This window comes from Bidens hawaiensis, unplaced genomic scaffold (assembly GCF_021521415.1).
Source record: "Bidens hawaiensis isolate Kalapana, Puna unplaced genomic scaffold, B.hawaiensis_p1.1 tig00001236_1, whole genome shotgun sequence".
Taxonomy (NCBI): domain Eukaryota; kingdom Viridiplantae; phylum Streptophyta; class Magnoliopsida; order Asterales; family Asteraceae; genus Bidens; species Bidens hawaiensis.
In genome coordinates this window covers 2946979-2974898 of record NW_027491070.1, presented here as the reverse complement: position 1 = coordinate 2974898, position 27920 = coordinate 2946979, and the positions used below count along the sequence as shown (strand labels likewise).

General features: G+C 35.4%; 3 protein-coding genes across 4 annotated transcripts; 2 read left to right on the top strand and 1 right to left on the bottom strand.

Annotated features, from left to right (window-relative positions):
• The first annotated feature begins 626 nt into the window (after positions 1-626).
• On the top strand, positions 627-14757 carry LOC143569187 (dnaJ homolog subfamily C GRV2-like). The gene is made up of 22 exons (XM_077055161.1): positions 627-1520; positions 2106-2339; positions 2416-2503; positions 2591-2799; positions 2908-3009; positions 3084-3146; positions 3599-5725; positions 5849-6211; positions 6738-6878; positions 6960-7352; positions 8003-8497; positions 8991-9214; positions 9420-9764; positions 10075-10366; positions 10660-11097; positions 11175-11520; positions 12261-12604; positions 12678-13133; positions 13608-13732; positions 13837-13960; positions 14040-14108; positions 14202-14757. Exons 1-22 carry the CDS (start codon positions 1014-1016, stop codon positions 14400-14402), a joined length of 7686 nt encoding a protein of 2561 aa, XP_076911276.1. The 5' UTR covers positions 627-1013; the 3' UTR covers positions 14403-14757.
• A 535-nt stretch (positions 14758-15292) lies between these two features.
• On the bottom strand, positions 15293-19296 carry LOC143569170 (E3 ubiquitin-protein ligase At1g63170-like). Of its 2 annotated transcripts, XM_077055147.1 has the most exons (5): positions 19241-19296; positions 17575-18225; positions 17354-17479; positions 16475-16769; positions 15293-15739 (listed from the first exon to the last, which is right to left on the bottom strand). In XM_077055147.1, the coding sequence occupies exons 2-5, from the start codon at positions 18222-18224 to the stop codon at positions 15548-15550; spliced, it is 1263 nt and encodes a 420-aa protein (XP_076911262.1). In that variant the 5' UTR covers position 18225; positions 19241-19296; the 3' UTR covers positions 15293-15547. The 2 variants fall into 2 exon arrangements, with proteins under 2 accessions (XP_076911262.1, XP_076911267.1); XM_077055152.1 differs by lacking the exon at positions 19241-19296 and having other exon boundaries at positions 17575-18263.
• A 2102-nt stretch (positions 19297-21398) lies between these two features.
• LOC143566579 (palmitoyl-acyl carrier protein thioesterase, chloroplastic-like) lies at positions 21399-25793 on the top strand. The gene is made up of 7 exons (XM_077053246.1): positions 21399-21810; positions 22425-22586; positions 23425-23528; positions 23908-24024; positions 24116-24287; positions 24927-24995; positions 25551-25793. The coding sequence occupies exons 1-7, from the start codon at positions 21643-21645 to the stop codon at positions 25791-25793; spliced, it is 1035 nt and encodes a 344-aa protein (XP_076909361.1). The 5' UTR covers positions 21399-21642.
• Positions 25794-27920: the final 2127 nt, after the last annotated feature.

Here is a 27920-nt window from a genome sequence, read left to right as displayed (position 1 = left end):
CACTATATACAAAAGGTATATACGGAGCAACAATTTTTGGTGCCGCAAGCTTCATATTGGTCCATTTGCGGCACCCGGTCGACTTAGTTTTAATTTTTTTTTCAAATCAAATTCGTGATGACACACCACCGTAACGCTCAAGTTTTACCAACGCCCATGTGTTACTGATGTAACGAACACAACCTATACCAATTGAATTCGCGTTAACTCGTCGTTGCAACGCTCATGTTTTACCATAATGCTCGAGTTTTACCGACGACGCTAAGGATTACCAACCAAATTAACGTCGTTTTAAATATTTTAACCTCTTTGTATGTTTACATATGTTAATAATTTAACGAAATTATTTCTTTTAATTCTGATACCGTAAGTGGTCACTCACGAGGGAGGCATATCGAGGAATAGCTCAGTCACAGGCAAACACAATACTCGCACACGACTGTCAATCCACCACACCAACACCAGCAGCAGCAGCAACTAATTGTCTTCATTTCCCCCAATTCTCTCTCTCATCCGATCAAACCCTAAATCCTTATATTATTATTATTCACCAATTCCAATCCGTCATCATCATCATCATCATATCAATCCCTCAACTGATCCACTATCTTCACTAATTCATCAATCATCAATCAATCAATTACACACGTTATTCTTCCGATCGAGTTACTGTTTACTTCCTCAACACAATTCCGATTCATCCTTCAGTAATCACCGTTTTCATCTCCATTTTAATATCCTCTAGGGTTAGTTCGTACTCAAACTAGTTACAGTAGTTATTATCAGTCAATCATCACCGATTTCCAATGGATTCATTCAGTTTTATACTAATTCATTGATATATTAAGTTTTAACTGCTCCTAGACTTTCATTTATGCTCCCTAGGGTTTAAACTGGGTGCTAATCACTCTCGCCACAGACCGTCGGCCACTCCGGCTGCCGCCGGAACCGGAATATGGTCATTTCTTAGACCTAACCCTCCCAAACCTTACTCTCTTCAATACCTACCTCAAATGGACTTCGTTTTCCGTCACACGTCCGATCACAACCACACGCATAATCACCATCCGCCACCGGAGACGTCGACTAGCCCGACGTCTCCTGCCACGCAAGTTACGCAACCGAATTTACATTTACAACCGGTGGAAGAGCCGGAGTATCTCGCGAGGTATTTAGTTGTTAAGCACTCGTGGCGCGGGCGGTACAAGCGGATACTGTGTATTTCGAATAGTGCGATTACGACGTTGGACCCTGCGACGTTGTCGGTCACGAATTCGTATGATGTTGGTAGTGATTTCGAAGGGGCGTTGCCGATACTAGGGAAGGATGAGAGTGTGTTGGAGTTTAATGTGAATGTGAGGACGGATGGGCGTGGGAAGTTTAAGGGGACGAAGTTGTCGTCTAGGTATAGAGCGAGTATATTGACGGAGTTGCATAGGATAAGGTGGAGTAGAATTGGTACTGTTGCGGAGTTTCAGGTGCTTCATCTCCGGAGAAAGAATGTTGAGTGGGTCCCTTTTGTAAGTTTTACTTGATGATTCTTGAATACTTGGTTATTATTTGGTGAAATGTATTACTTGTGCTAATTATAGTAATGTTCTTGCTAGTACACGGTGATTCTAAATTCATTTGTAGATAATTATTTGTTACGGACTTACAGTATTAATCTCATATTAAAGCATAACTACTAGACAGACAGTTAAGACAGTGTGCATTATGTTTTGAATCTCCCTTTACTTGCTACTTATATGTATTGTAAAGATAATTTGAGATGAATGCATATACCTCGAACACATGTAGCAAACTACAGTTATAAACAAGTTCAAATTCTGCATATTTTTTATATTGTTATTGAGTTCAAGAAATGAAGTTACATTTAAGAGAAACATGTTTTATTGCCAATTAGACGCTAATGATTTGAACTACCAAAAGACCTTCTGGTGATACTGGTTTTACCATCCTGCAACATATAACTTGAAAAAGTTTAATTAAACAAAAAAAATGAACAGCATAGGATATATAATTTTCTATATAAGGTTAACAATTCAGCATGTGTTCATATTGTTAGAACTATTCTTGATGGTTGCATTCATTTGCATCAACAGAAACTGAAAGTGACATATGTTGGAGTTGAACTTGTTGATCTAAAATCTGGGGATTTAAGGTGGTGTTTGGATTTTAGAGACATGAGTTCCCCTGCTATTATTCTTCTTTCGGATGCTTTTGGGAGGAAAAATAACGAGCCTGGAGGTTTTGTTCTCTGTCCACTTTATGGAAGAAAATCTAAAGCTTTTCAAGCTGCTCCAGGCGCTTCAAATGCTGCCATTGTAGCAAATTTGGTACAGATTTTCACATCTGTATTTTCTAGTTACTGTTCTTGGATTGTCAAGTTGACCCTTTTTTAATGTTGACCAGACAAAAACCGCAAAGTCAACAGTTGGGGTATCACTATCAGTTGAAAGTTCCCAAACTCTCACTGTACACGACTATCTACAAAGAAGGGGTACGTTAATGAACTTTACACTGTTTGTATACAGTTTTGTGTATGGTAGTGTATATTCAATTTAATTTGTTTTTGTGTAAACTGCAGCTAAAGATGGTGTAGGAGCAGAAGAAACTCCTTGTGGCGGTTGGTCTGTGATGAGATTAAGAACAGCTGCTCATGGGACACTTGGTGCACCAGGATTTGGTTTGATAGTTGGACCAAAAGGTGGACTTGGAGAACAAGGTGATGCTGTACCTCGCCAACTTATTCTAACAAAGATCTCACTTGTTGAGAGACGCCCAGAGAACTATGAGGTAAGCTGGTGTTTTATGATTTTTTTACAAACCTTACATATTGTTTGTATCAATGATACTTTTTACACATGTTAATTTATAAATTTTGTGATATGCTGAATGTTGCAGGCTGTTATAGTCCGTCCTTTATCTGCAGTAAGTGCACTTGTTCGATTTGCTGAGGAACCACAGATGTTTGCCATTGAATTCAATGACGGATGTCCAGTTCATGTAAGCATTTTCATTCAAGAATCGTGTTATCTTTTGCAAGATCTTTTTTCAGATATATATATTTTTTGTTTCAGGTATATTCTAGTACATCTAGAGATGGGTTACTTGCAGCAGTTCGGGATATGATACAAACAGAGGTATGACTTTGTGTCATTGTAATGTTTTTAAACAAGTACCAAAGTTGTTAACCACCTTACTATATTTTAATCTGTCCCAAAATATTTGTCCACTTCTAAATCAATAGGTATAGTTTGATTAAGTTTGCAATATTACCCCTGATTAAAGTTACTATCACAATATTCAAAGAAGATATCTAATACTTTGTCAAAGGGTGAAACTGTCATTGTGTTAAATATAGGTTGTAATACTCATGTTCCCTTTTAAATGTGTGTTTTTGTCTACTACATCCTTTGAAATTTGTAATAATCAGATAAAATTGACCAAAGTGAAATTTTTTTGTGTGAAAAAGTGCGACTTAATAGGTGCAATAATCAGTTAAAAAACATACCAAGTTAACACGAAAAGGTAGAATCACGTTTTTCTTTTTTTGATTATTTAAACATGCTTTTATGTGGAATACTTTATACAGGGCCAATGTTCAGTGCCTGTGCTGCCCAGGCTTACTCTACCAGGTCATCCAATCGATCCGCCATGTGGCAGAGCACACTTGCAACTTCAACAAGTCCCTGGTGCACTACAACGCTCTACAGCCGACATGGAAACAGCCACCATGCATTTAAAACACTTGGCTGCAGCTGCCAAAGACGCGGTGGCAGAAGGCGGTTCAATACCCGGATCACGTGCTAAACTTTGGCGCAGAATACGAGAATTTAACGCATGTATTCCATATGTTGGAGTACCTCCCAATATTGAAGTTCCTGAAGTAACATTAATGGCGTTAATCACAATGCTTCCAGCTGTTCCAAATCTCCCACCAGATTCTCCACCACTGCCGCCACCTTCTCCTAAAGCAGCTGCCACTGTTACAGGGTTTATCGCCTGTTTAAGAAGATTGTTAGCATCAAGAACTGCCACCTCACACGTGATGTCATTTCCCGCAGCTGTTGGGAGGATTATGGGTTTGTTAAGAAATGGTTCCGAGGGTGTGGCAGCTGAAGCAATGGAACTTATTGCGGTTCTTATTGGAGGTGGGCCAGGTGATAACAACTTATTAACAGACTCAAAAGGTGATTACCATGCTACAATCATGCACACGAAATCAGTATTATTTGCTCATCAGGGTAATCTTGTAATTTTGGTAAACCGATTGAAATCGATGTCTGTTTCGCCATTATTATCCATGACGATTGTGGAAGTTTTGGAGGCAATGATATGCGACCCACATGGTGAAACCACACAATATACTGTGTTTGTCGAGCTGTTACGCCTGGTGGCGGGGTTGAGGCGGAGGTTATTTGCGCTGTTCGGACACCCTGCTGAAAGTGTGAGGGAAACTGTGGCGGTTATTATGCGGACAATCGCGGAAGAAGATGCTATTGCAGCAGAGTCCATGCGGGATGCTGCTTTACGTGACGGTGCGTTATTAAGACATTTATTGAGTGCTCTTTTTCTTCCTGCTGGTGAAAGACGGGAAGTTAGTCGCCAGCTTGTTGGGCTTTGGGCCGATTCATATGAACCCGCTCTTGATTTACTATCGAGAGTATTGCCACCTGGGCTGGTGGCTTATTTACACACACGTTCAGAGGATGTTATTGAAGATAATCCTAATCAAGAAGGATCATTTATGAGTAGTAGAAGAAGGCGTTTACTTCAACAACGAAGGAGTCACACAATGAAGGGTGTAACTTTACCTCCTAACTATGATGTCGGCGATCAATCTGCTCAACCCATTCAGCCCGCTCAACCGTCAGCAGTATACACAGGTGAGAATTTGTCAAGTGAACTGCCGGTTGATTATTCTGCTGGGGTAGCTTCACCTCCTGCACCGTCTGTGGGTGATAACGGGTTGATTGAACCGGATGCTACAAATGCTATTGATTTTGATGGGACTTTGAGCACTGAAGTTATTGCACCGGCTCAGGTTGTTATAGAGAATACACCGGTTGGGTCTGGGAGATTGCTGTTAAACTGGCCCGAATTTTGGCGGGCTTTTAGTCTTGATCATAACCGTGCTGATCTGATTTGGAATGAACGGACCCGACAGGAATTGAGAGGTGCGTTACAGGCAGAGGTTCATAAACTTGATGTTGAAAAAGAGCGAACTGAAGATATCGTTCCCGGAAGTCAACCAACTGGTCAAGAAAGTCTCCCTCAAATATCTTGGAATTACACTGAGTTTTCAGTCAGGTACCCGAGCTTATCTAAAGAAGTATGTGTGGGTCAATATTATCTACGGTTGCTGCTTGAGAGTGGGACCAATGGGAGGGCGGAAAAGTTTCCTTTGCGGGACCCGGTTGCTTTTTTCCGGGCTCTCTATCATCGATTTTTGTGTGATGCGGATATGGGTCTTACGGTTGATGGTGCGGTTCCTGATGAAATGGGGAATTCTGATGATTGGTGTGATATGGGAAGGCTAGATGGGTTTGGTGGTGGTGCTGGGTTTTCAGTTAGAGAGCTTTGTGCTAGAGCCATGGCTATTGTGTATGAGCAACATCATAATATTATAGGCCCATTTGAAGGTACGGCCCACATTACAGTTCTTTTGGATAGAACTGATGATAGAGCATTGAGGCATCGTTTGCTGTTGCTTCTCAAGGTGATTTTACTTCTTTACCCCTGTAACAACCTTGTCCTCAGAAAACAAAAGAATGAAGGATATCTTTTTGCTGTTCTATCAAAGTTGATGAGCTTACTAAAGCAAAGTTTAATCTCTTTTCAGGTTTTAATGAAGGTGCTATCGAATGTGGAGGCTTGTGTTTTGGTTGGAGGGTGTGTTCTTTCAGTTGATTTACTGACAACTGTTCATGAAGTTACAGAAAGAACAGTTATTCCTTTGCAATCTAATTTGATAGCTGCTTCCGCTTTCATGGAACCATTGAAGGAATGGTTATATATTGACAAGGATGGAGCACAAGCGGGCCCGGTGGAGAAAGATGCTATCAGAAGATTTTGGTCAAAGAAAAGTATTGACTGGACTACAAAGTGTTGGTCTTCTGGAATGTCTGACTGGAAAAGGTTGCGTGATATCCGTGAACTTCGTTGGGCTCTGGCAGGCAGGGTTCCTGTCCTCACTTCTCCCCAGGTACATTATATGCTAAATAAATTTAAGACAATTGTAAAGTCTAAGGAGATTATACATCATTTTGAGGTGTTAATTATGAGACAGTACATTGTCTACGGCGATATAAATGGAGTCAAACGCTAATCATCAAATGACTGTGATTGTAAAATTTATAAATTCTATGATTTTTATACTTTAAAATTAACTCTAACTACAAAGACACTCAGTTGAATAGTTGTCCTTGATGAGTGTGATAAAGTAACATATCAAATTTTTAAGAAACTTAAAAAAGAGGTTGTATATGTTTAAAGAATTAAAAACAATTTGGCATATTTGTTTTCGCACAAAGTAAATGTCAAAGTTGATTTGGTTTTAAAGGGAGCTAGCATTTAACTTAATAAATGATCAAAATGGTTTATTCTTGCTTTTTTAACCTGCAGTTATGATTTTGTATCAATATCTCTTTTTATATTTTAACTTTGTTGATTGTATCTGATGTTTTCCTTTTAATAGTTTTTATTTTGAAATGGTCATTTATTTGTTCCAGGTAGGTGAGGCAGCATTGTCCATATTACACAGTATGGTATCTGCACATTCAGATATAGATGATGCAGGAGAAATTGTTACCCCGACACCTAGAGTCAAACGGATCTTATCAAGTCCACGTTGTCTTCCCCATATTGCACAGGTGCTCTCTTTAGCTCATTTTTTTGTGTTATTTCTTCAAATGAATGTAAACAGGTATATGATATCTTTTACTGTAATATAGGCTATTCTTTCTGGAGAACCAGCTATTGTGGAGGTTTCTGCTGCTTTAATTAAGGCTGTTGTTACCAGAAACCCAAAAGCAATGATAAGACTGTATAGTAGTGGTGTATTTTATTTTGCTTTAGCATACCCTGGATCAAACCTCCTTACAATTGCTCAACTGTTTGCTGCCACTCACGTCCATCAAGCTTTTCATGGCGGTGAAGAGGCAGCAGTTTCTTCATCTTTGCCTTTAGCAAAACGGAGTGTGCTTGGTGGGCTTTTACCCGAGTCTTTACTTTATGTTCTGGAACGTAGTGGTCCCACTGCATTTGCTGCAGCCATGGTTTCTGATTCTGACACTCCTGAGATTATATGGACCCACAAAATGCGTGCAGACAATCTTATTCATCAGGTACCTTTAAACTTACTATTATCTGATATTGAATTCTTTGAATCAGATAATTAGTTGTAGTAAAACATTAGGTATAAAGTAGTGTTTTGATGTGCTTATGCAGTTATGCGGTTTGAAGCTGTGAAAATAAGATATTTTAGATGTTTGAATGTCTTAACAGTTTTGTTTCTCAAGAAAATAATAATTTTACTTCTGACATATGCTTAGTCGCACATCTTTAGGGGCTATCTGGATGTTTGTTTTAAAGTGATTATATGATAATGAATAATCAAAATTTGGTAATTGGTTGTAATTAAGTATGTGGTGGAAAAAAGTGTGTTTATGTGCTTATGCTTCCAGGTTGTAATAATCAGATTACAAGATGTTTTAATGTTGCACAAATTTGGGTTAAGAATTTAATAGGTGAATTTGAAAATATTATAGAAAGATGGTTTTGTGAAAGGGGAATCCAATTGGCTTAAAAAGGGATAAATAAACAGAGCTGTTTTATTGTTATGTTTTTTGTGGCTTATATGAAACTTACAGTCATAGAACTATAGAAGTATTCATATATCCAATCATTATAAAACTCATTATTACGAGTTCTAGTTGCATTAACCTAATAGTCAGTCCCAAAAACATCCTAACACCTATTATCATTTTACATCCAGGTTTTGCAGCATCTTGGTGATTTTCCCCAAAAATTATCCCAACACTGTCATTGTTTATATGATTATGCTCCTATGCCACCTGTCACATATCCTGCACTTCGAGATGAAATGTGGTGCCACCGATATTACCTTAGGAACTTATGTGATGAAATCCAGTTTCCCAATTGGCCAATTGTTGAACATGTTGAGTTCTTACAATCTTTGCTTGTAATGTGGCGTGAGGAATTAACACGAAAACCTATGGATCTTTCTGAAGAAGAAGCTTGTAAAATATTACAGATTTCCTTGAGTGATATTACAAAAGATGACGCTAATAATAATCATTCCAATGGGAATTCAGAGGATAATTATAGCTTATCAAAACGAATCGAGAATATCGATGAAGAAAAACTTAAAAGACAGTATAGAAAACTTGCAATGAAATATCATCCAGACAAAAATCCTCAAGGGAGGGAGAAATTTCTTGCAGTTCAGAAAGCATATGAACGTTTACAGGTAAAATACTTGGTTTCTGATTCAGTGGTTTTGCAGTCAATATGCATTTACAATAGGAAAAAGAAAGTAAATAATGGACAAAAGTTCTAGTGGGTCAGCCCAACCCGGTACATTTTACTTATGAATGGGTCAACTCAGGTTATGCTTTTATCTCGTTAAAGTCAAAATGGTTTGAAAGTCATCTGAAGTATACAACCTCATAATTATTAATCCAAACATTGGACTGTTGTGGAAAATGATTTAGTGTTTGTAATCACACATGACTACTTTTTTGTAAAAGGTAAAACATATAGACAGTTCTACCCGGCGCTTATCAACTCGTAAAAAAACCCACGTGTTTTAACCTATGACCCAACCTGCCCGTTTTCCATCTCCAGAAGAAACTCTAAGCACCTTGTGTTCGCGGAGTTAGCATATTGTTATATGTATTTGTTATGGTTCTTTTATAATTTACACCAATTAACTGGAAGTATGTCGATACGATTCTGTACAGGCGATAATGCAAGGTTTGCAAGGCCCACAACCATGGAGGTTACTGCTTTTGCTAAAGGGACAGTGCATTTTATACAGACGTTATGGAGATGTCCTTGAGCCATTCAAATATGCTGGATATCCAATGTTATTAAATGCCGTGACAGTTGATAATGATGACACCAATTTCTTATCCTCTGAACGGGCACCTTTACTTGTTGCAGCCTCAGAGCTCATGTGGCTAACGTAAGTCCCATAAATGCATTACAAAATCTCTTTATTTATATTTATTTTTTAAAAAATGTATGTGAAGGCCACCCAAGTATACTACTTCTTTCATTAAAGCCGCTTATATATTGAATGTGAATATAATGAAAATGTTTAACACATATATTTTTCCCGTGATTTTCGTTCTGTTTTTTTTGTTAATGAAGTTGTTTTGTGGTTGTAGATGTGTATCATCTTCATTAAATGGTGAAGAACTTGTAAGGGATGGTGGCATAAAGCTTCTTGCAACACTTCTCTCACGGTGCATGTGTGTGGTTCAACCGACAACTCACGGAAATGAGCCATCAACCATTATTGTGACTAACGTGATGCGGACCTTTTCTAGCCTGAGCCAGTTTGAGAGTGCTAGAACCGAGGTGCTTGAGATACCTGGGCTAGTTGAGGACATTGTGCACTGTACTGAACTTGAGCTCGCACCAGCAGCCGTTGATGCAGCCCTTCAAACTATTGCTCATCTTTGTGTCTCTTCTGAGCTACAAAATGCTTTGTTGAAGGCAGGGGTGCTATGGTAAGTCTAGAGTAGTTAAGTCCATTATATGCTGAGGTGGCACTTGATGGTTTTACTCAACACCTTTTGTTCAAAATCCTTATCATCATATATATAATTCGTATCAAACATGAAAGCAAAGTTTGTATGATTTTAATAATAATCTGGTTTTCTATTAAAACAGTTTGGTAGGTTTTGTGTTTTATGCATTAAAAGTTCTCTTTGGGTGACTTTCAACGTGTTCAAGCTTTCTTTTTTACTTCATTATTTTTCCTTTAAAATATCATATTGTCTAATATATTAATTGAGTTACTTCTGTGTCTGTGTTTAGGTATCTGTTACCACTGTTACTTGAATATGATTCAACAGCAGAAGTTCCTGATACCCCAGAGGCACACGGGGTTGGTGCTAGTGTGCAAACTGCTAAAAATTTGCATGCGGTACGAGCTGCTCATGCATTATCAAGAATTAGTGGCGTAGCCCATGAAAGCCCAACACCTTATAACCAAGATGCAGCTGATGCTCTCAAAGCTCTTTTAACTCCTAAACTTGCCAGCATGCTTAAAGACGAGTCACCGAAAGACCTTTTGATAAAATTAAACTCGAATTTGGAGCTTCCTGAGGTAAACTCACTTGTTTGTTTTAATTTGCTGAAAAGCTAAACATACTTTTTATGAGGTGATAACATGTTATAGGTTATTATATGTTAAATTTGTTCTTTTAAAAGCAATTGAGGGTGTATTGTCATTCAACTTGTTTTGGATGAAATTAGTACAAACACCATGTTATGTGTGACTTTATTGAAAAAGTTGAATGATTCGGTGGCTAAAATCCAATAAACTAGTGATAATAACCCTAATTGTAACTAACATCATTTTCTATTTTCATGGTGTAAATAATATGGTGATTGTGACAGATTATTTGGAACTCTTCAACCCGGGCAGAGCTCTTGAAATTTGTTGACCAGAAACGTGCAACCTTAGCACCTGATGGTTCACATAGCTTGAACGATTCACATGCCTTTTTATATGAAGCTTTATCAAAAGAGATCCTGATTGGCAATGTGTATTTAAGGGTTTATAATGATCAGCCCAACTTTGAAGTCAGTGAACCAGAAACTTTTTGTGTTGCCCTTGTGGAATACATATCAAGCATTGTACGCAATCAATTTACTAATACTCAGATCAGTAGCTCAAATCATGACACATCAGAGCTTGAACGCAGTCATGTTGATGCTCAATCATATAATGAAGAGAAAGGTGTAGATGATGCTGTAACATCTGATGGGAACTTAACAGATAAGGAAGAAATGGGTGCGGTTGGGTATCTTCAACTTGGGTTGACTTCTCTTCAGGTTTGACTTCTCTTCTACTTGGGGTTGGTCAACAAGTCAAAACAGTTATTTAATTGCATTCTTTTGTTGCCTTGCAGAACTTGCTAACAAGTGACCCTAATTTGGCATCTGTATTTTCATCAAAAGAAAAGTTATTGCCTCTTTTTGAATGCTTTTCTGTTCCGGTATCTTCTGGAAGCGACATTCCTCAACTATGTTTGAGTGTGCTGTCACGTTTAACAACACATGCTCCTTGTTTGGAGGCTATGGTAGCAGATGGATCTAGTGTTCTTCTTTTACTACAAATGCTTCATTCTGCCCCCAACTGTCGGGAAGGTGTTCTTCATGTTCTTTATGCCTTAGCAGCCACACCAGAACTTGCATGGGCTGCCGCCAAACATGGCGGTGTTGTCTACATTCTTGAACTTCTTCTCCCGCTACATGGTATTTTTTCTTCCTGTTCATTATTATTATTACAATAATAATATGATTTCTTGATAAAACTATTCAGGAGGTTGTATGCATAATGCATTATAGATACACTTTTGAAGTTTTGACTTAATTGTCCAATTTGTTCCCTTTCTGTTTTCATTAAGGGTAAATGCCATAAAAAACCAACATACTTTCTGTTTTTTCTCACAAAAGGTAACAATTTTTTTGCACATTAAAGTCTACATGTTAAATTTGAACAACATTGTGAAACGTCTAGGATAAAAAAAGATAGAAGCCGCACACACAAAAAAAGCATGTAAGCTAAACAACCGGATATATCAGTTCCAAAGTGTTTTAAAAAAGTTTCACACTTTCACAGTTCTGTTCAAATTTTACATGTAGAACTGTAGAAGCACTTTTAACATGCAAAAAGGTGTTGGGGGACTTCTTTGAAAAAAATAGAAAGTCTGCTGGTTTTATTATTATATTTACCCTTTCAATAGTTATATTTCAGACCCATTTGGGATAACGGATCGAAATGTGTTCATGCGAGTACGGGAAGTATTCAGACCCATTTAGTTGGCCTGACTCAAATGCTGTCTGATTCTTTATAGAACTTTAGTGCATCGAATATAATAATGTGAAATTTGAATAAAACGATTTAGAAGGTTGTATTACACTCGGGGGTTAATTTTTGACCCATTATGTTTTCCACTATTTTTTTCTGACTGGCTTTTGATCCCCTATGGCAGAGGAAGTCCCACGGCCTCAAAGAGCAGCAGCGGCCTCTTTATTAGGGAAGCTTGTGGCCCAATCAATGCACGGGCCCAGGGTGGTTATTACACTTGCAAGATTCCTGCCAGATGGATTGGTATCTATTATTAGGGACGGGCCTGGTGAGGCTGTTGTAAGTGTCCTTGAACAAACAACAGAAACACCGGAACTTGTATGGACACCAGCAATGGCTGCATCTTTAGCTGCACAAGTTGCAACAATGGCTTCAGACGTTTACCAGGAGCAGATGAAAGGCAGAGTGTTTGATTGGGATGTACCAGAACAAGCCTCTAGCCAACCGGAAATGAGAGACGAGCCTCAGGTATTTCCTTTTTAACGGGTCAATTCAGGTTTTGTTTTATATTTCTTAACAGGTTACGAATGCTTATCAACAGGTTGGTGGAATCTATGTGAGATTATTCTTGAAAGATCCGAAATTCCCACTTAGAAATCCAAAGAGATTTCTAGAAGGATTGCTAGATCAGTATCTTTCATCAATCGCAGCTGCACATCACGACCCTCAAGGATCGGATCCTGAGCTCCCACTGCTATTATCTGCTGCATTGGTATCTTTGTTGCGGGTCCACCCTGCACTTGCAGATCATGTTGGATTTTTAGGTTATGTTCCCAAATTATTGTCTGCGGTAGCCTTTGAGGCGAGGCGTGAGACAATGTCATCAGAAGATTCTAGAATACCGGAGGGAACAGTCGAAGATGAGGATGATCCTTCACAGGTGTCACAGACGCCTCAAGAACGTGTGCGGCTTAGCTGCTTACGGGTACTACATCAATTGGCGGCTAGCACGACGTGTGCAGAAGCCATGGCAGCAACTAGTGTTGGGACAACTCAGGTACTTGCTTATGTTCCTGTCTAGATGTGGACTTATTCATGCAAAAAAAAGGGACATATTTGTTAAACATAAAGTCAATGAAGACTTTTCCGTTAAGTTTAAGGACTTAATCATCCAAATCATTGAGCTTTGTTTAGTTGAGGGATTTGATTAGGTAAATCATAAAGTCAGCAGGGACTTAATGCGCAATTTCAGCTAATATCTTTTTTTTGTTGACATTTGCTCTTTAATTATTATTTTCAAAAACAAAACAATAATATTCTAATTATTTGAATTAAATACTTAGGAAGTTGTATTCGGCCTGCTTGACCTGTTCCCTTTTTAGTTAATTTTTTCATTTGATATGAAAAACAACCGATTATTTATTAGACAACATATTTCAAAAGCTCATCAATCTGTTGTAATTGTGCTCAATTAGTCAATTTAAACTTATATGTGTTGTTTTTAATCTTTTTCTTTCGCTCTGTCTTTCAGGTGGTTCCACTATTAATGAAGGCAATTGGATGGCAAGGTGGAAGCATATTAGCACTTGAGACGTTAAAGCGTGTGGTGGTTGCTGGAAACAGAGCAAGGGATGCACTTGTTGCACAAGGTCTTAGGTGAGACATACAAATTTTTTTTTTTAAATAATTATAAATATTAAATTAACAAATTGAAAACGTAAAACAATACATGAGTTTTTCTAATGGTTTGTTTATGATAGGGTTGGGCTTATTGAAGTACTGCTTGGGCTTCTTGATTGGAGAGCAGGAGGGAGGAACGGGCTTCGCTCTCAAATGAAGTGGAATGAATCCGAAGCATCCATCGGTCGCGTGCTTTCAGTAGAGGTTAGCTGAAAACAATAATAATATTTAGTCACAAACATGGTGGTTTATATATCAGTTAATTTTTCTTTTGTTAATCTAGGTTTTGCATGCATTTGCTATGGAAGGGGCCCACTGTACTAAAGTTCGTGACATACTAGATTCCTCTGATGTAAGTCGCCATCTAAGATCGTACTTATGATACAGTTATCGTACAATTTTCTTTATGGATTCCATGTGATTTATGAAAACTACTTTTTGGCAGGTTTGGGCGGCTTATAAAGACCAAAAACATGATCTTTTCCTTCCTTCAAATGCTCAAATAGCGAGTGCTGGAATTGCTGGACTGATTGAAAGTTCTTCACCTACAAGAATCACTTATTCGTTAACCGCCCCACCCCCACCGCCACAGCCAAATTCATCAAAATCGCCTTCTGCTGTCTCGTATGATTTGAATGGGTCATAAATGAGTTGATTTTACTACTACACATAAAACAACGGTTTCGGTCTACAAATGAGTTCACTAATAACAAATGGGTCGTGTGGTTTTCCTTGTATAGCATACTGTACAGGTTTTCCGTCTTTTGGTCTTGTGCGATCGAGAATGGGAGATGGATCTTTACTTTGAGATTAAAGTGATGATAATGGTGGTTGGTTTATGTAAAGAATCTTTAGATGATGTGTCACTTATTTTTGCATAGATAGTTTTTGAGGTGACTCGACTTTGGTTTTTCTCTGTGTATTAAGTTGCTTTGTCATGTTTGTTGGTTTTATTGGCATGCTTACTTGGTACATGATGCATTATAAGCAAAAGAGTTATAAGTTTAATTTTTCATAGAGCTAGCGAAGTGACAAACTATTCTGACATAACTGTTGTCTTTCGGGCCGTATGACATGAAGAAATTGTCATATGGGTCGTATGAATCATAAAACCTATGATGTTTTTGTCGGATAAAAGATTGATCGATGTGACTAACAAAGTCATATGGCCTATATTGACTATTGTCCTATGTAATTCACTACATATGATGTGATAGTTTCAAGTGTGTGGAGTTAATTTAATATCTTATGGCGTGTTTAACATACCTTTGATATGACATGAACGTTAGCGTATATTATGAGGGTGGTCTTTGTATGGTAGGATCCTTAATTTTAACGAGGGTGGTCTTTGTATGGTAGGATCCTTAATTTTAACTCGTTTACTTATTAGCCGTATGATATCTGAAGCTGTCGTATATGCAAGCTTCGTGCATTTACCCTGTACAGGTAGTCGGTTTTCCAAGTTGGATTATTATAAAAAGAGCATAGTTTTTTTAACTGTGTACCATCAGAAGCACGCAAACACACTGCGCATTAGCGCAGGTACATTGTTTAAGTTGTAGTTATGTTTTGCTAAAGAAAAGAAATCTTGTATATTATGTATAACGTATAGGAAAACTGTATGTTTATTAGACAAACACTATATTAACAACACATTTGATTCGGTTCGATTTCATTCTTCTATACAACCCATAACTTCTCAAATGATAAACAAAAGGCGACGAAAATCATAATCAAGTCGACAGAATCCTCATCAATAAGACTTTGATTCTGTAACCTACTGATAATGTTTCATGCTTGTTGCGAACTTGAGTCTTGTGTGGATGAATTGTCATTACTACCCTTAATTTCAAACTTGCATAACGGACACGATGCATTGATCTTCAACCACTTATCTACACATTCTATATGAAAGAAATGATTGCATGGAAGCTCTCTTAACAGATCATTATCTGCATATTTTGCCAAACATATGCAACAAACCTGCAACATTTTAACCATCCCTATGTTAGAATAGACACACAATTCCATGTTTTTTATTTGATCAAAAACAGGTTCATTTCAAAATAATGAGTTGGTCCGACCTGCAATTGCAAACAAGCCGAGCCCCAGCTCATCTAGGCTTGAGCTCGGTTCGTTTAAAGTTCCAGCTCAGCTCGTAAGTAGTTTTTCAGGATTGAGCTTGGCACGGGCTTGACTCACTTGTTATTTATTACCTTTTTTACTTATATTTATACTTATTTTTTTATATATTTTAATAAACTTTCATATATAACATAGTATATATTATTTACTTAATTTTATCATAGTTTCCATACATTAATAATATATCAAGCCTGTGAATAAACTTTCATAGTTTTTAAATATATCAAAAAAAAAGTATATAAATAATAGGCCCGTGAACCGGATCTAGCTCGACAAGTAAAGCTTGGGCTCGGGCTTGTAAACAACATTTCTTAGTCTCGAGTTCGTTTAAGCTCGGCTTGGTTTGAGCTGCTCAGGAGCTGCTTGGCTCGTTTGCACCCCTCTGGAAGAAAATTATCCATTTTTATGAATTTACAAAATGACTAATTAGTTGGATTTAATTACAAAAATTATTTATGACAATATAATGGGTTCTATTAATACATGAAGAAACAAGCGTCTAAACAAACTTGTTAAGAACATGGTACTGATAAAAGTGTTGAGCAATAATTTAGGTTATGATTTGGAACTTACCGCATCTTCCCCAGAGATGGCACGCTCTTTTTCCGTCCCTGGTGCTAGAATCCCGCCTTCATCAACTACCGAATCATTATCTTTAGTCGTCTCGTAATTTCCATTTTTCTTTAACTTAAACTTGTGTGTTGGCAAAGCATTTATAGAATCTTCACTCGCGCCTCTCATTTGATTCATATCCTCATGAACACCGAGAATTGAAATGATACAAGGCAGACAACAACATATCATTCCACATAAAATGAAAGGCATTGCATAGCCAATACAGCTGAAGGTAAGGAATACAATACAGAGCCTGTAACAATACGGAAATTTTTTATTAGGTAAAGAGTGTGTGTGTGTGTGTGTGCACAATGGGTAGGGGCGAGGTTAACGGGCCAATACGAGTTTGCACTTTGCACCGAAAGTACTTTTTATAACTTGAACTGGCAAGGAAACACTTTTTTTTTTGTTTTTTCTTGAAATTTATGAATAACTAATATGTTATATATAATTACAATATTAAACCTGACTTTATATGTTTTAAAAATATGTCTTTTTATCATGATCAAGTCAACTAATATGCGGTTTTAACAAGATTAAGTCCCTAGACTATATATATTCTATGAAGGACCTATTTATTGTATTTTTATAAGTTTAGAAAGTTCATCATGGAAAAATGAAGTCCAGGGACTTATGCGTGAAATCAGCAAAAGTCCACGGATTATTTTGACATTCCCCTATATAAAAATCTAAATTTTGTTTTAGTGAAAAGATTTAGAAGGCTTTACGCTTCTAAATATAACTCGTATTGACGCATTTGCATATATATTAACATTGCTACCTCTAGGCAAAAGGACATGAAATATTTTTTCAGATAATGCAACATATTAGTGACACCTGTATAAATTAGGTGCCTCGGCAGCTGATGAATGACCTCCAAATATCCAAACATTACCAACCACAAACCATACAGCAGAAAAGCAATCCAAAGCCATTTTAAAATGATCCACAAGCATTGTAAGCCTGCTACCAAGAACACATACAATCAAGTCATTAATCACATTTATTGCAAATTAGAATGATAAATGTGTCAGATAAACAGATCATTAACTAATTACCTAGCATTTGAGCCCACGTTTAAACCATTCCAAGTGTCGGGTGGCGTAGCAGGCCGGTTTTCCTCTTCTGAAGATCGAGCAAATGAGATTGTTATGTAAGAATTTGGTTCGGGTTGACGGTTAGTACCCTCTGAAGGTGGCTGTCGGGTCTGATTTGACCCGCTTTCAGAAGTTTGATTTCTATGAAGATACCGCCAGTACAAAAATGGAAGACTTGCAACACAACCAGCAGCATACCCCACAATCCAAGCAAACAAAGGCGTTTGCGGGTTTTCATTTCTTGAAATATATAAAACAACAACTGATGCAATAATCTGTCCCAAAGTGAACCCTAACTCGATTGAAATCCATAACAATGTGTCGAACGGGCTCCACCTACGTCGTCCCAGCCCGTCACCTCTCCTTCCAAGTGAACTTGACCCGCTCGATGAAGCCCGAACCAACTGAGAAGCTGAAGCACGCGGGCTACGAGCCAGCCCATTAAGAGAACTGTTGTATCCATTTGATGATGACGATGTGTCATCATTATCATCTCCAGTCTCCAAATCAATCACATGCTCGTTTTCACGGTGTTCCCGAGTTTCCACAAGCAACGGGTAACTATCAGTCGCTTGGTCTATATTATTTTGTTCTTCAGTTGTTACATCCATCCTAATTTTCAAACGATTAAAAAACTGATCACAATTGGTGCTATCAATATTCAGTTTTTCTTAGGATCACTGTGCATCATAAATTCATAATATACAGATTCCTGCAATATGCAAGCTAGATATTAATCAATCTATGATACATTAATTTCATAAATATCATATTTACTGGTTTTATTTCAACATATGAGCAAAGACCCCTAATCAGTAAATAATAATACCTACATTTAGCAAGATTAACACAAAAATATGATAACTTGAAGAACATAATATATATATATATATACATATATATATATATAAATATATGTGGATAGGAACATGAGAGAACTAGAGGACTCCATACTACATATGTATAAATACATTGGGTCCGGTTAACATACAAAGTGAAAAAAATTATATGAAGTGAAGACGCGGTGGCAATTTGGTAATTACACGCATAGGGTAATTACGCTAAACCAAAAAATTCAACTAGCGTAATATTATTACGCTAGTCATATACTGCATTGTAGCGTAATTACGAAACTGCCACCACGTTTTCGCCCTTGGCAGGTTGCAATAACTTTGTATTTGATCCATCACACACACATATATTTAGCCCTAATTTCTTCCAAACGACAGAAGCAACTTAAATTCAGCTGAACAAACTCTAGGGCTCCAAATTCATTCAAATAATAATAATCAATTACTAAAACTCAACTGAATTAGCAAACTGACATCAAATTCATTCAATTCTGTAACCGATCGTAAATTTATTATTATTATTATTATTATTATTATTATTATTATTATTATTATTATTATTATTATTATTATTATTATTATTATTATTATTATTATTATTATTATTATTATTATTATTATTATTATGTACCGATTGCCGTATTAAAATGAAATCAAAAATTGAAATTGAAATTAAACAATTGAATGATCGAATTACAAACAACCGATACGAAATTGAGCACATACAATCTAGGGTTAAGATTTAATAATTAATAATAATAATAATAAAAACGTACCAGTGATTTTACGTTGGAATTAAAGGAGGATTATTTGTTGTTTATAAATAATATTATGATGACGTTAAAGAAAGAAAGAAAGGAAGGTTAAATACGTTTGTTTAATTATTAAACTTTCCGTCCGTAAAACAAAACAAAATATTATATTCTAAGAACCGGTTATACGGCTCGTATGACTTCTGAAACAACACCTGATAGGCTCGTATGAAGTTTTATTTTTATATTCATACGCGACGGTATAAATATCTCGTATGTTGAAATAGGGCTGTTCACGAGTCGAGCCCGCGTCGAGCCAGGGTGGTTTCGAGCTCAGGCTTGAAATTAAACGAGGCATCTCAGCTAAGGCTCTAGCTTGATTTTGAAGCTAAACGAGATTTAAATCGAGCCAACGAGCCGAGCCATGATCGAGCCGAGCCTAGGTCGAGCCAAGCTTGATTACAAAAATGAGCCAACTCAACTCAGAATGTTTCAAATCAAGTTTTTTTAGCTAGTTTTATTCGAGCTTTTATCGAGCGAGCCCGAGCTTCGAGCCTCGAGCTTTTTGAACAGTCCTATGTTGAAATACTTATCACTTTGTGTTTGCCATAATATATAGGCCTTATGAGGTTATACTGTTCATATGAATTTTAAGACTGGTCGTATAAGATTGTACGAATCGTGTAACTTCACGTATCAAACCTTATTTTATTCTGTAAGGGCTCGTATAAACCTTGTCAACATATAAAGAAGCATGTCTTGATTAAGTACTTATATTGGCTATTGTATTGTTTTGAATGTTCTCGAATACGGAATATCAGTCATCATCACCATTATCATTACAACAACAATATTTATATTTTTGTGTGACTGTCATATTATACTAACCTTATGAGGTTATTCGATTCATATGAATTTTGCAGATTGGCTGTATGAAGTTATATAAGTAGTTTGATGCTTGACAACACTATCACATTGGTCAATTCCAACAAAATTATATGGGTCATATAAGACTCTCGCATAAAACCTTATATTATTTTTATGCGTGCATGTATAGACCTTGTCAACATATCATACGCGGTCGTATTGCCTTATATAGGCATATGATATGTTAAGAATGCTATGCGGCTCGTTTAATATATCAGATGCGATAACGATAAAAAGTAAAAAAAAAAAATGTAATAAAAAAAATATAGTAAACATGTATACATATTCCTTTTGTTTTTGTTGTAGACTGGTAGCACACTCTACCAAACATTGAATTTATTAAAATTGTTTTTGCCTAATAATAATAAAGATATATAAAAACAACTACTTACCAGTAGTTGGATAAAGCATGGAAAATAAATTAATAGTTTAATTAATATATTCTATATGCTACATAACAAATTTAAATGACGTTTAGAAAAAAATATAAACCTTGTTTAGTTTATCTTTTAAAGATGCTTAGTAGAATACATAATTAATAAACCTTACGATAAATATTAAACTATTGAGAATTTTAAATGCAAAGATTTTAAACCTTAATCATCACTCTTATGTCATTCGTGTATTAGTTGAGGACTTGCAACTAGTTTTCTAACATGTAGTGTTTCATTTAGTTAATTTAAGTGATAGCCATGAGTCTATAAGTAGCTATTGCCCAACCTATGTGATTCAATTTTGAAAATAAGACAAAATAATTGATATATAAAACTGACCCAAAATAATCGACCCAAATTGATAGCTAAGGGTCATTTAATAACTGTAAACTATTGCTCGTGTCTATTTCGGTTATGCCTTGTTCCAAAACTGAACCGCGTAAAATCCTAACCAATCCACACCAAAACCTAACTGGATCTGGGAAAGAATCACAACTAACTTGTTTTAATGTTTGTTACAGGATTTATGGCGATAAATATAAACAATTTCTTGTGTTTTTTCCCTTGCCAAACATTAAACACCTACCATTCTTCATACCAGATGCCATGCCCGGGCCGTATGGGATGGGGAGGCAGGGATGTCGGCCGTCTTAGGTCTGATCATCCCAGAGGCCTGAAAATAAAATAAAAAATTATATATGTATTTATATTTAAAAAAATTGTATTAGGTCCAATTAAAGATTTTGTTTAAACAATACCTAATAAGTCAGGCCCTAAATTTAAATCATATACAATACTCGATTCGTTCATATATATGAGTTATCGAATTTATATTTTACTTAAGGCCCGAATTTATGCCCGCCTTCATCCCAAAATTTTTTAACGATTCTCGTAGATGACCTTGCTTGATAGAAAGTTGGTATTTTTTAAAACCTCAATTGTGACACGCCTTCTTTCCCAAATAGGAGTGCCAACTATCTACACCATAATAAATAGAGACATCCAAGATGACTTGAAGCCTATATATATATTGGAAGAAAATCCATATTTGAGGATTCGTTTGCTATGGCTACTGGTGCTTCATACTTCACGATTTTGCCCTCAGACCATCGTGTACCCATCATGGTATCTGGTAAGTTCGGTGGCAAGCCAACGATTCTAGACATGTATGAAAATAAACGAAAATTGGCATCTTCTTGGCGTTTGAGATTTCAAACCAACGTTCATGCGAAGGTAATGCTACTAGAAATTTTAGTTATTTTTTTTAACGACAAAAGCTACTTATAGTAATGGATCGCAAAAATGGTGACTGGTCTGCGACCCGTGTTAGTTAGCATCGAAAAATAATTAGTTGGAAATCGATCGCCAATTTAGTAAAAATATTTTAATTAAAAATTATAATCCAACCAGCCGCGATAATTACAAGAAAAAAACTAGAAATTAAAAAGTAAACTTATTTAAACTAAACACCCAAGAAAAATTAGAAAAAAGAAGTAAACTTGTATAAACTAAACACACAAATAATTAGAAATACCAAAGGGTATTTAGCCCAATGATATCAGATGATGTAATAGGCGCTCCATCTCGTTGGAGGTCAAAGGTTCAATTCTTGTAGCAGACAGGTTGGGTGAATTTAGACCTAGAATATTAGCTATAAGATATATAAAGTAAACAGAACGCGAACCAATAGCAAGTTTTGTAAATTGCAAACTTGGTAACATTAGTTGTTAGAAAAAAAAATTTTAACTAGTCACAAATTTTGTAAAACAATATATTGATATCTATATACATTTATCAGAATATTATTCATTATACTTCATTTATAAGTTCATGATTTATGGATGCAGTGGATGATGGATGATCAGAATATTAACCATACCAATTTTGAACAATTTGGTTTAGGAAGCAAGGTTGATAGTTCTTTATTTCATCAAACTTTCGATATTAGGTCATATGAAATTGGAGTAGATGGAAAAGCTTCAATAGAAACTATAATGAACCATTTGCAGGTATGATAACTTTTCTAATGGAAAATTTTAGTAGTCGGTAGTTATGTATCATGGTCGTTTCCGAGAATTTTTAAAAAAAATTAGGCCAAAGGCGAAAAGATAAAGGGTTTTTGTTGGGTTTAAACTTTAAACAATTAAATTTTTAAATGGGCTTAGTTGGTTATGATTTGGGTTGTGCAATTTTTTTATATAAAAATAGGCTTAAATGAGTCGAGTAATTGGGTTCAAACATTAAAATTTCAATTTTCTCATAAAAAAATATATATATTTTAAAAAAAAATCAGGCATGTTGATGATTGGGCCGGGGATCGTCGACCACCCTGCCCTCCTTTAAAGTCGGCATTGTTATGTATCACCATAAATCGAAGGACTTCTGGTGACGAAAAAAGTTGTCGAGATACCAATCATCAGGTAATCCGTCAGTGAAAAACTATGGGTGGGAAATTTTAACAATGGATTATTGACGGATATTTTACGTTAGATTTTAGATTGTGTTAAAAAAGTTACGACGGATATGCGGTAACAAATTTGCGCTAACGTCATGCATAGTTTAGAATCACTTAAATATGTACAAAAAGAGATTAGACAATAAATGCTACAATTTCATCAAACTCCGTGGATGAAAACCAGTTTTCTTGTAGTGAATGTGGTTATTAATGTTGAAACAAGTAAAGTTTGTTTTTTCGTCCCAGTGGTTTGACCATTTTAACCATTTCATCATAATCGGTTAAGCCACGTGAATGAAAAACGAACTTTAACTCTAGTGAAGTTATTGGGTTGTTAATTTGTTATGATTATTCATGGCCACACATAGATCTTCATTTGATTCGGTTTACAGGAAGCAATCGTTAGTTCTGGAAAATTAATCGGCTTTGATTCATCGTCTAATGTAACTTGGGTGGTAACACGGATGCAAGTAGAAGTAGATCGTTATCCGACTTGGTAAGGCTAATCTTACTCCCTTGTAAATAAACTACAACAAATCTTTCAGTTCTACTCATGTGTGCACCTTAAAACATGTCTCTTAACATTTTAATCTTGATTTTAGGATTTTACGGTTTTTCTAAACGAAATAAATACAAGAAAACATAATCAGATTCAATATCCCATATTTAGCAGGTTAGGGTTTGCAATTCAGAAAGGGGTGGCGGCGCAGCTTATTGCCCGCCTACCTGCTATGTTGATGTAATATCTATGTTTTTTTTAATGAAGAAAAAAAAATATCCCATATTTACAGAAGAGATAATTACAACTAAATAAACTTTCGATAAAAAATTTATCCCTGTCCAAATTTATCTATTGAACCTCAAATCAATGATAGGGGTGATGTCGTTCAAGCCATTGAACCTCGTTTAACTATTTCCGGGAAGCATGGCTTGCGTTGTGAATGGTTGTTTTGTGATAGCAAAACAAGTGAGATATTGGTAAGAGCATCGAGGTAAAAAAACTTTTTTAACACTAAGAAATTGAAAGACATGCAAAAAACAACGAGGGATTGATTATTTTAATGAAGATGAAATGTTTTGCAGTAATATGGTAATGATGAATACATCGACAAGAAGGTTATCGAAATTTTCAGATGAGATTCGAGCAAGACTAGATCCATTCGTTGTTGATAGCCCTCCGGTTATTGTCAAGGATACAAGAATACTGCCAAAACTAGACGAGACCACTGCTGGTCACGTTTGTAGTGGACTAATGGTGAGTAGTGTTTCTTCTAGACTTCTAGGGGCGTTTACTGTTTGGTTTAGCCGGTCTTGACAAAATTTTTGGGCTGAACAAGTGACTATAGCTTTTTGAGAAACTTAATCTAATCGATTGAGTTCACTGCGGCCAAACCGGTTCCATTTGGTCAATTTATTCTAGCATGAAATTGTATATATGGCCAGTTAATATATTATTGAACATTTTACCTTTTAAATGTAGGATTAACAAAAAAAACTTTAGATGAAAATGGTTAAACTAAAAACACATGAGTATTATTATTATTATTATTAAAATACTTAAATAGTTAAATGTTAAATAATTGTATATTCATGTATGTGAATTTTTTTTTCTTTTATAATTGAAATCATATAAACTAAAAAAATATTATTATTCTTTTACCATAGCCTGGGTTATTTACTATGGTCTGTTTAAAGCCATAAAACTGGTTGTGAATCCTAATTTATCAAATGGTAAACCGAGTGCGAAACATCTAATCATACGGTTATATCGATTTCGACGGTTCGACAGGTTTCAAGGGTTTTTAAACATCCCTATTTTCATCAATCCGTTAGATTGACTGGATTATCTATAGGTTTCTTGTTTCGGACATAACTTTTTATGTGTATTGCATAGCCAAGATGGAGCGACTTGGATCTTAACGAACATGTTAGTAACGTGAAGTATGTTGGTTGGATTATCGAGGTATGTAATCAATCGGCTTATCTTAACGTATAAGCTCGTTATATGACGGACTTTCACGTTTTAGTGACAAATTATTCATCCACGGGACAAAATAAATAGTAAGTAAACTGTGGTTTTCGTCCTTGTAGTTTGTTCAGATTGTCATTTAAGTCTAAAACTTTGAAATTTGCTAATTTTGTCCCCAAGGTTAATTTATATTGCATTGTTCGTGCTTTTTGTTCACATATTTTGGACTAAAATATCATATTTTAACAAACCACATGGACGAAAATCGCAATGAAAACAAAACCTTATGGTATGGACGAAAATCGTAACGTAATTAAAACCTTAGGAACGAAATTAGCAAAATTTAAACTTCTGGACTAAAATAACAAATTCGAACAAATGGATAACTGTCAGAGAAGATAGTTAATCCAAGTACTATATTTTTTTTCTATGAGGAGATTTAAACATTCAATTTTTTTCTCTGATTAAACGGATTTTAATATCGGTGAAAGTCCTTTGATTTGTAGTTTCATGGTCGATTGATTATTATAGTTCATTTTTGTCTTACAGAGTGTCCCAGAGTCAATTGTGAAAAACTATGAGCTTGCTAGCATGACGTTGGAATATCATCGAGAGTGTGGGAAAGAGTGTATATTGCAGTCGCTTACGTCTGTGCTGAGAAATGATAATGACCATGTTGAATGCTACCATATGCTTCGACTCGAGGATGGTGGTGGCGTGATCATGAAAGGATGGACGAGGTGGCGCCCAAAACGAGTTAGGAGTCATCTTGGTTATTCAACTGTGAAATAATCATCAAATCGTGCTTTTGCTCAAGGAATACCTTGTAGTAATTTGTACATGTATGCATACTATTTTTAAGACAAAACTTGTCTACCTATTTGTTGGTTTGTAATGGTTCATGAAATAACCGGTTCATGCCGTTTTGTTTGGTGAAGGTGAAAACATGTGTGTACGTAGTGTTAGTAAGCGCATCCTCGACTCAATTGTAACCTGAGTTGAAAATTTAAGCTTGAGCTTGGATCGTGAAAAGCTTAAGTATTTGTAGTATTCATAATGAATATTATCTAGCTACTTTTTTGGTAATAAACCACATATTTGGAGTGGCATGTGTGTATAAAAGATAACAAAAGTAATCAAATTTGTAAAGACATTTATCTCTCTTAAACTCTTAAAATTAATGTAAAAACACAATTCCATTTTCAAATGCATTATATACAATGTTTGTGTAAGTGTGTGTAATTGCAGTACAACAAAACGAACAACCGTAATAAATATTAAGTGCTTTTAAAAGTATAGCATAATTATTATAACGTTAGTTGTATATTGAGTTGTAGCGTAATTACAATATTCACATAATTAATAATATCAGTATTCCACCACGTCACTTTTTCCTTCACTTCCCATGCACATTTGGTATGAGTTTCTATTTGCACATTAACCCACACTATACATATAAATTAAGTTTTTATTAAAAAGAGTAGTTCATTTTTCAAAAATTTTACAGAAAGAACTAGCGGTTAATATATAGGACGGAAAGTGTGACAACATACAAACTTTATAACGTCTAGTGTTCTTATTGAAGTTAAAAGGACGTAATTTGTAATTCACCCTAAGCTATATATTGTAGTTTGCATTAAACCACAAGCAAATATAATATTAACATTTGTTTTAAACTTCGTTAGAAGTTTACTTTCCTTCATATGCAAGTATTCTTATCTTGAATTAATTATGGTTGTGACAGAGATAGGTATTCATTTAATCGAATAATGAAATTTCAAGTTAAATCAAATCAAATAATCCGAATAATAATGTTTTTTCAGTATGTGTATTCAGTTAAAAGTTGAACTATTCGATTTGTATTCGTAATATATGCCCAATTCGAAATTCGATTCGATTCGTATTTGAAATTCGAATTTGAATAAATTTAAATAAATTCGATCTAATTCAAGTTCACCAATGCAAAAAAATTTCTGAAAACCCATAATCAAAATTGCAAAATACACATAAATTTAAAATAACTAGAATATCACATCATAATAAATTTAAAGCTTAATTACAAATAGTCTCAAAATCAAAATATTCATCACGGGAAGTCAATAACACCCATAAATTATGGGCTAAGAAACAATAGTATGATCTACTGAGTTTAATTAATTTATAATGGAGATTTATTATTTATGGATTTGAAAAAAGATAGTTATATATATGCATGTATGTATATATAATTTGAATTCAAATTTCAGATCGAATCGAATAAAAATCATAAATTCGCATTCGATTCGCATTCGAGTTATATACTTGAATACAAATCGAATTCGAATTTTTAAAACCGTATTCGAGTTTTAATAATCGAATTTCGAATGTTTCGAACTAAAATCAAAATCTAAACACGTGACAAACACAACAATATTTCTCATCCAATACATTCTGGATAACGAATCAAACTAATTTTTTTAATAGGAACTGTATAATTTCATTAATTTGCTCATCCAAAAAAGTTATACAGATAGCTAGGTCCAGTTATTGCCTAACCTGTAATGCGGTTTAATTAATAAAAGAAGGTGGCATTTATTTTTTGGGCATGGATTTGACTAATTACCAAAAATAAATAAATAAATAAATAAATAAATAAATAAAATAAAACCATGGTATTTTTCTTTGTAAAAAAAACTAAGTGGTCTTTTTTGATCAAATGCGTTGTCCAAATCACTATGAATATGCAAGACAAATAATGAACTTCAGTGCCGCAATGACCTTATTTGTCTACTTGACGGCAACATTAACATAATTCTACATTGAAGGACAAACACATATTGTTTTTAATTAAAAACCCACATTACTATCTACGTAATTTACATAAACATGAAGAATTATAGAAAATAAATATATCATGAACCGTCATATCTATATGTTGAA

Bases quoted from the DNA above. Each gene is read 5' to 3' on its own strand.
- LOC143569187 (XM_077055161.1), top strand. From the start codon at position 1,014: ATGGACTTCGTTTTCCGTCACACGTCCGATCACAACCACACGCATAAT. The intron at 3,010-3,083 runs GTAAGCATTTTC...TTTTTGTTTCAG, and splicing joins ATGACGGATGTCCAGTTCAT to GTATATTCTAGTACATCTAG. The intron at 8,498-8,990 runs GTAAAATACTTG...GATTCTGTACAG, and splicing joins AAGCATATGAACGTTTACAG to GCGATAATGCAAGGTTTGCA.
- LOC143569170 (XM_077055147.1), bottom strand. From the start codon at position 18,224: ATGGATGTAACAACTGAAGAACAAAATAATATAGACCAAGCGACTGAT. The intron at 17,480-17,574 runs GTAATTAGTTAA...TCTTGGTAGCAG, and splicing joins AACGTGGGCTCAAATGCTAG to GCTTACAATGCTTGTGGATC. The intron at 15,740-16,474 runs GTAAGTTCCAAA...AAAATGTTGCAG, and splicing joins CCATCTCTGGGGAAGATGCG to GTTTGTTGCATATGTTTGGC.
- LOC143566579 (XM_077053246.1), top strand. From the start codon at position 21,643: ATGGCTACTGGTGCTTCATACTTCACGATTTTGCCCTCAGACCATCGT. The intron at 21,811-22,424 runs GTAATGCTACTA...TTATGGATGCAG, and splicing joins AAACCAACGTTCATGCGAAG to TGGATGATGGATGATCAGAA. The intron at 24,025-24,115 runs GTAAAAAAACTT...AATGTTTTGCAG, and splicing joins ATATTGGTAAGAGCATCGAG to TAATATGGTAATGATGAATA.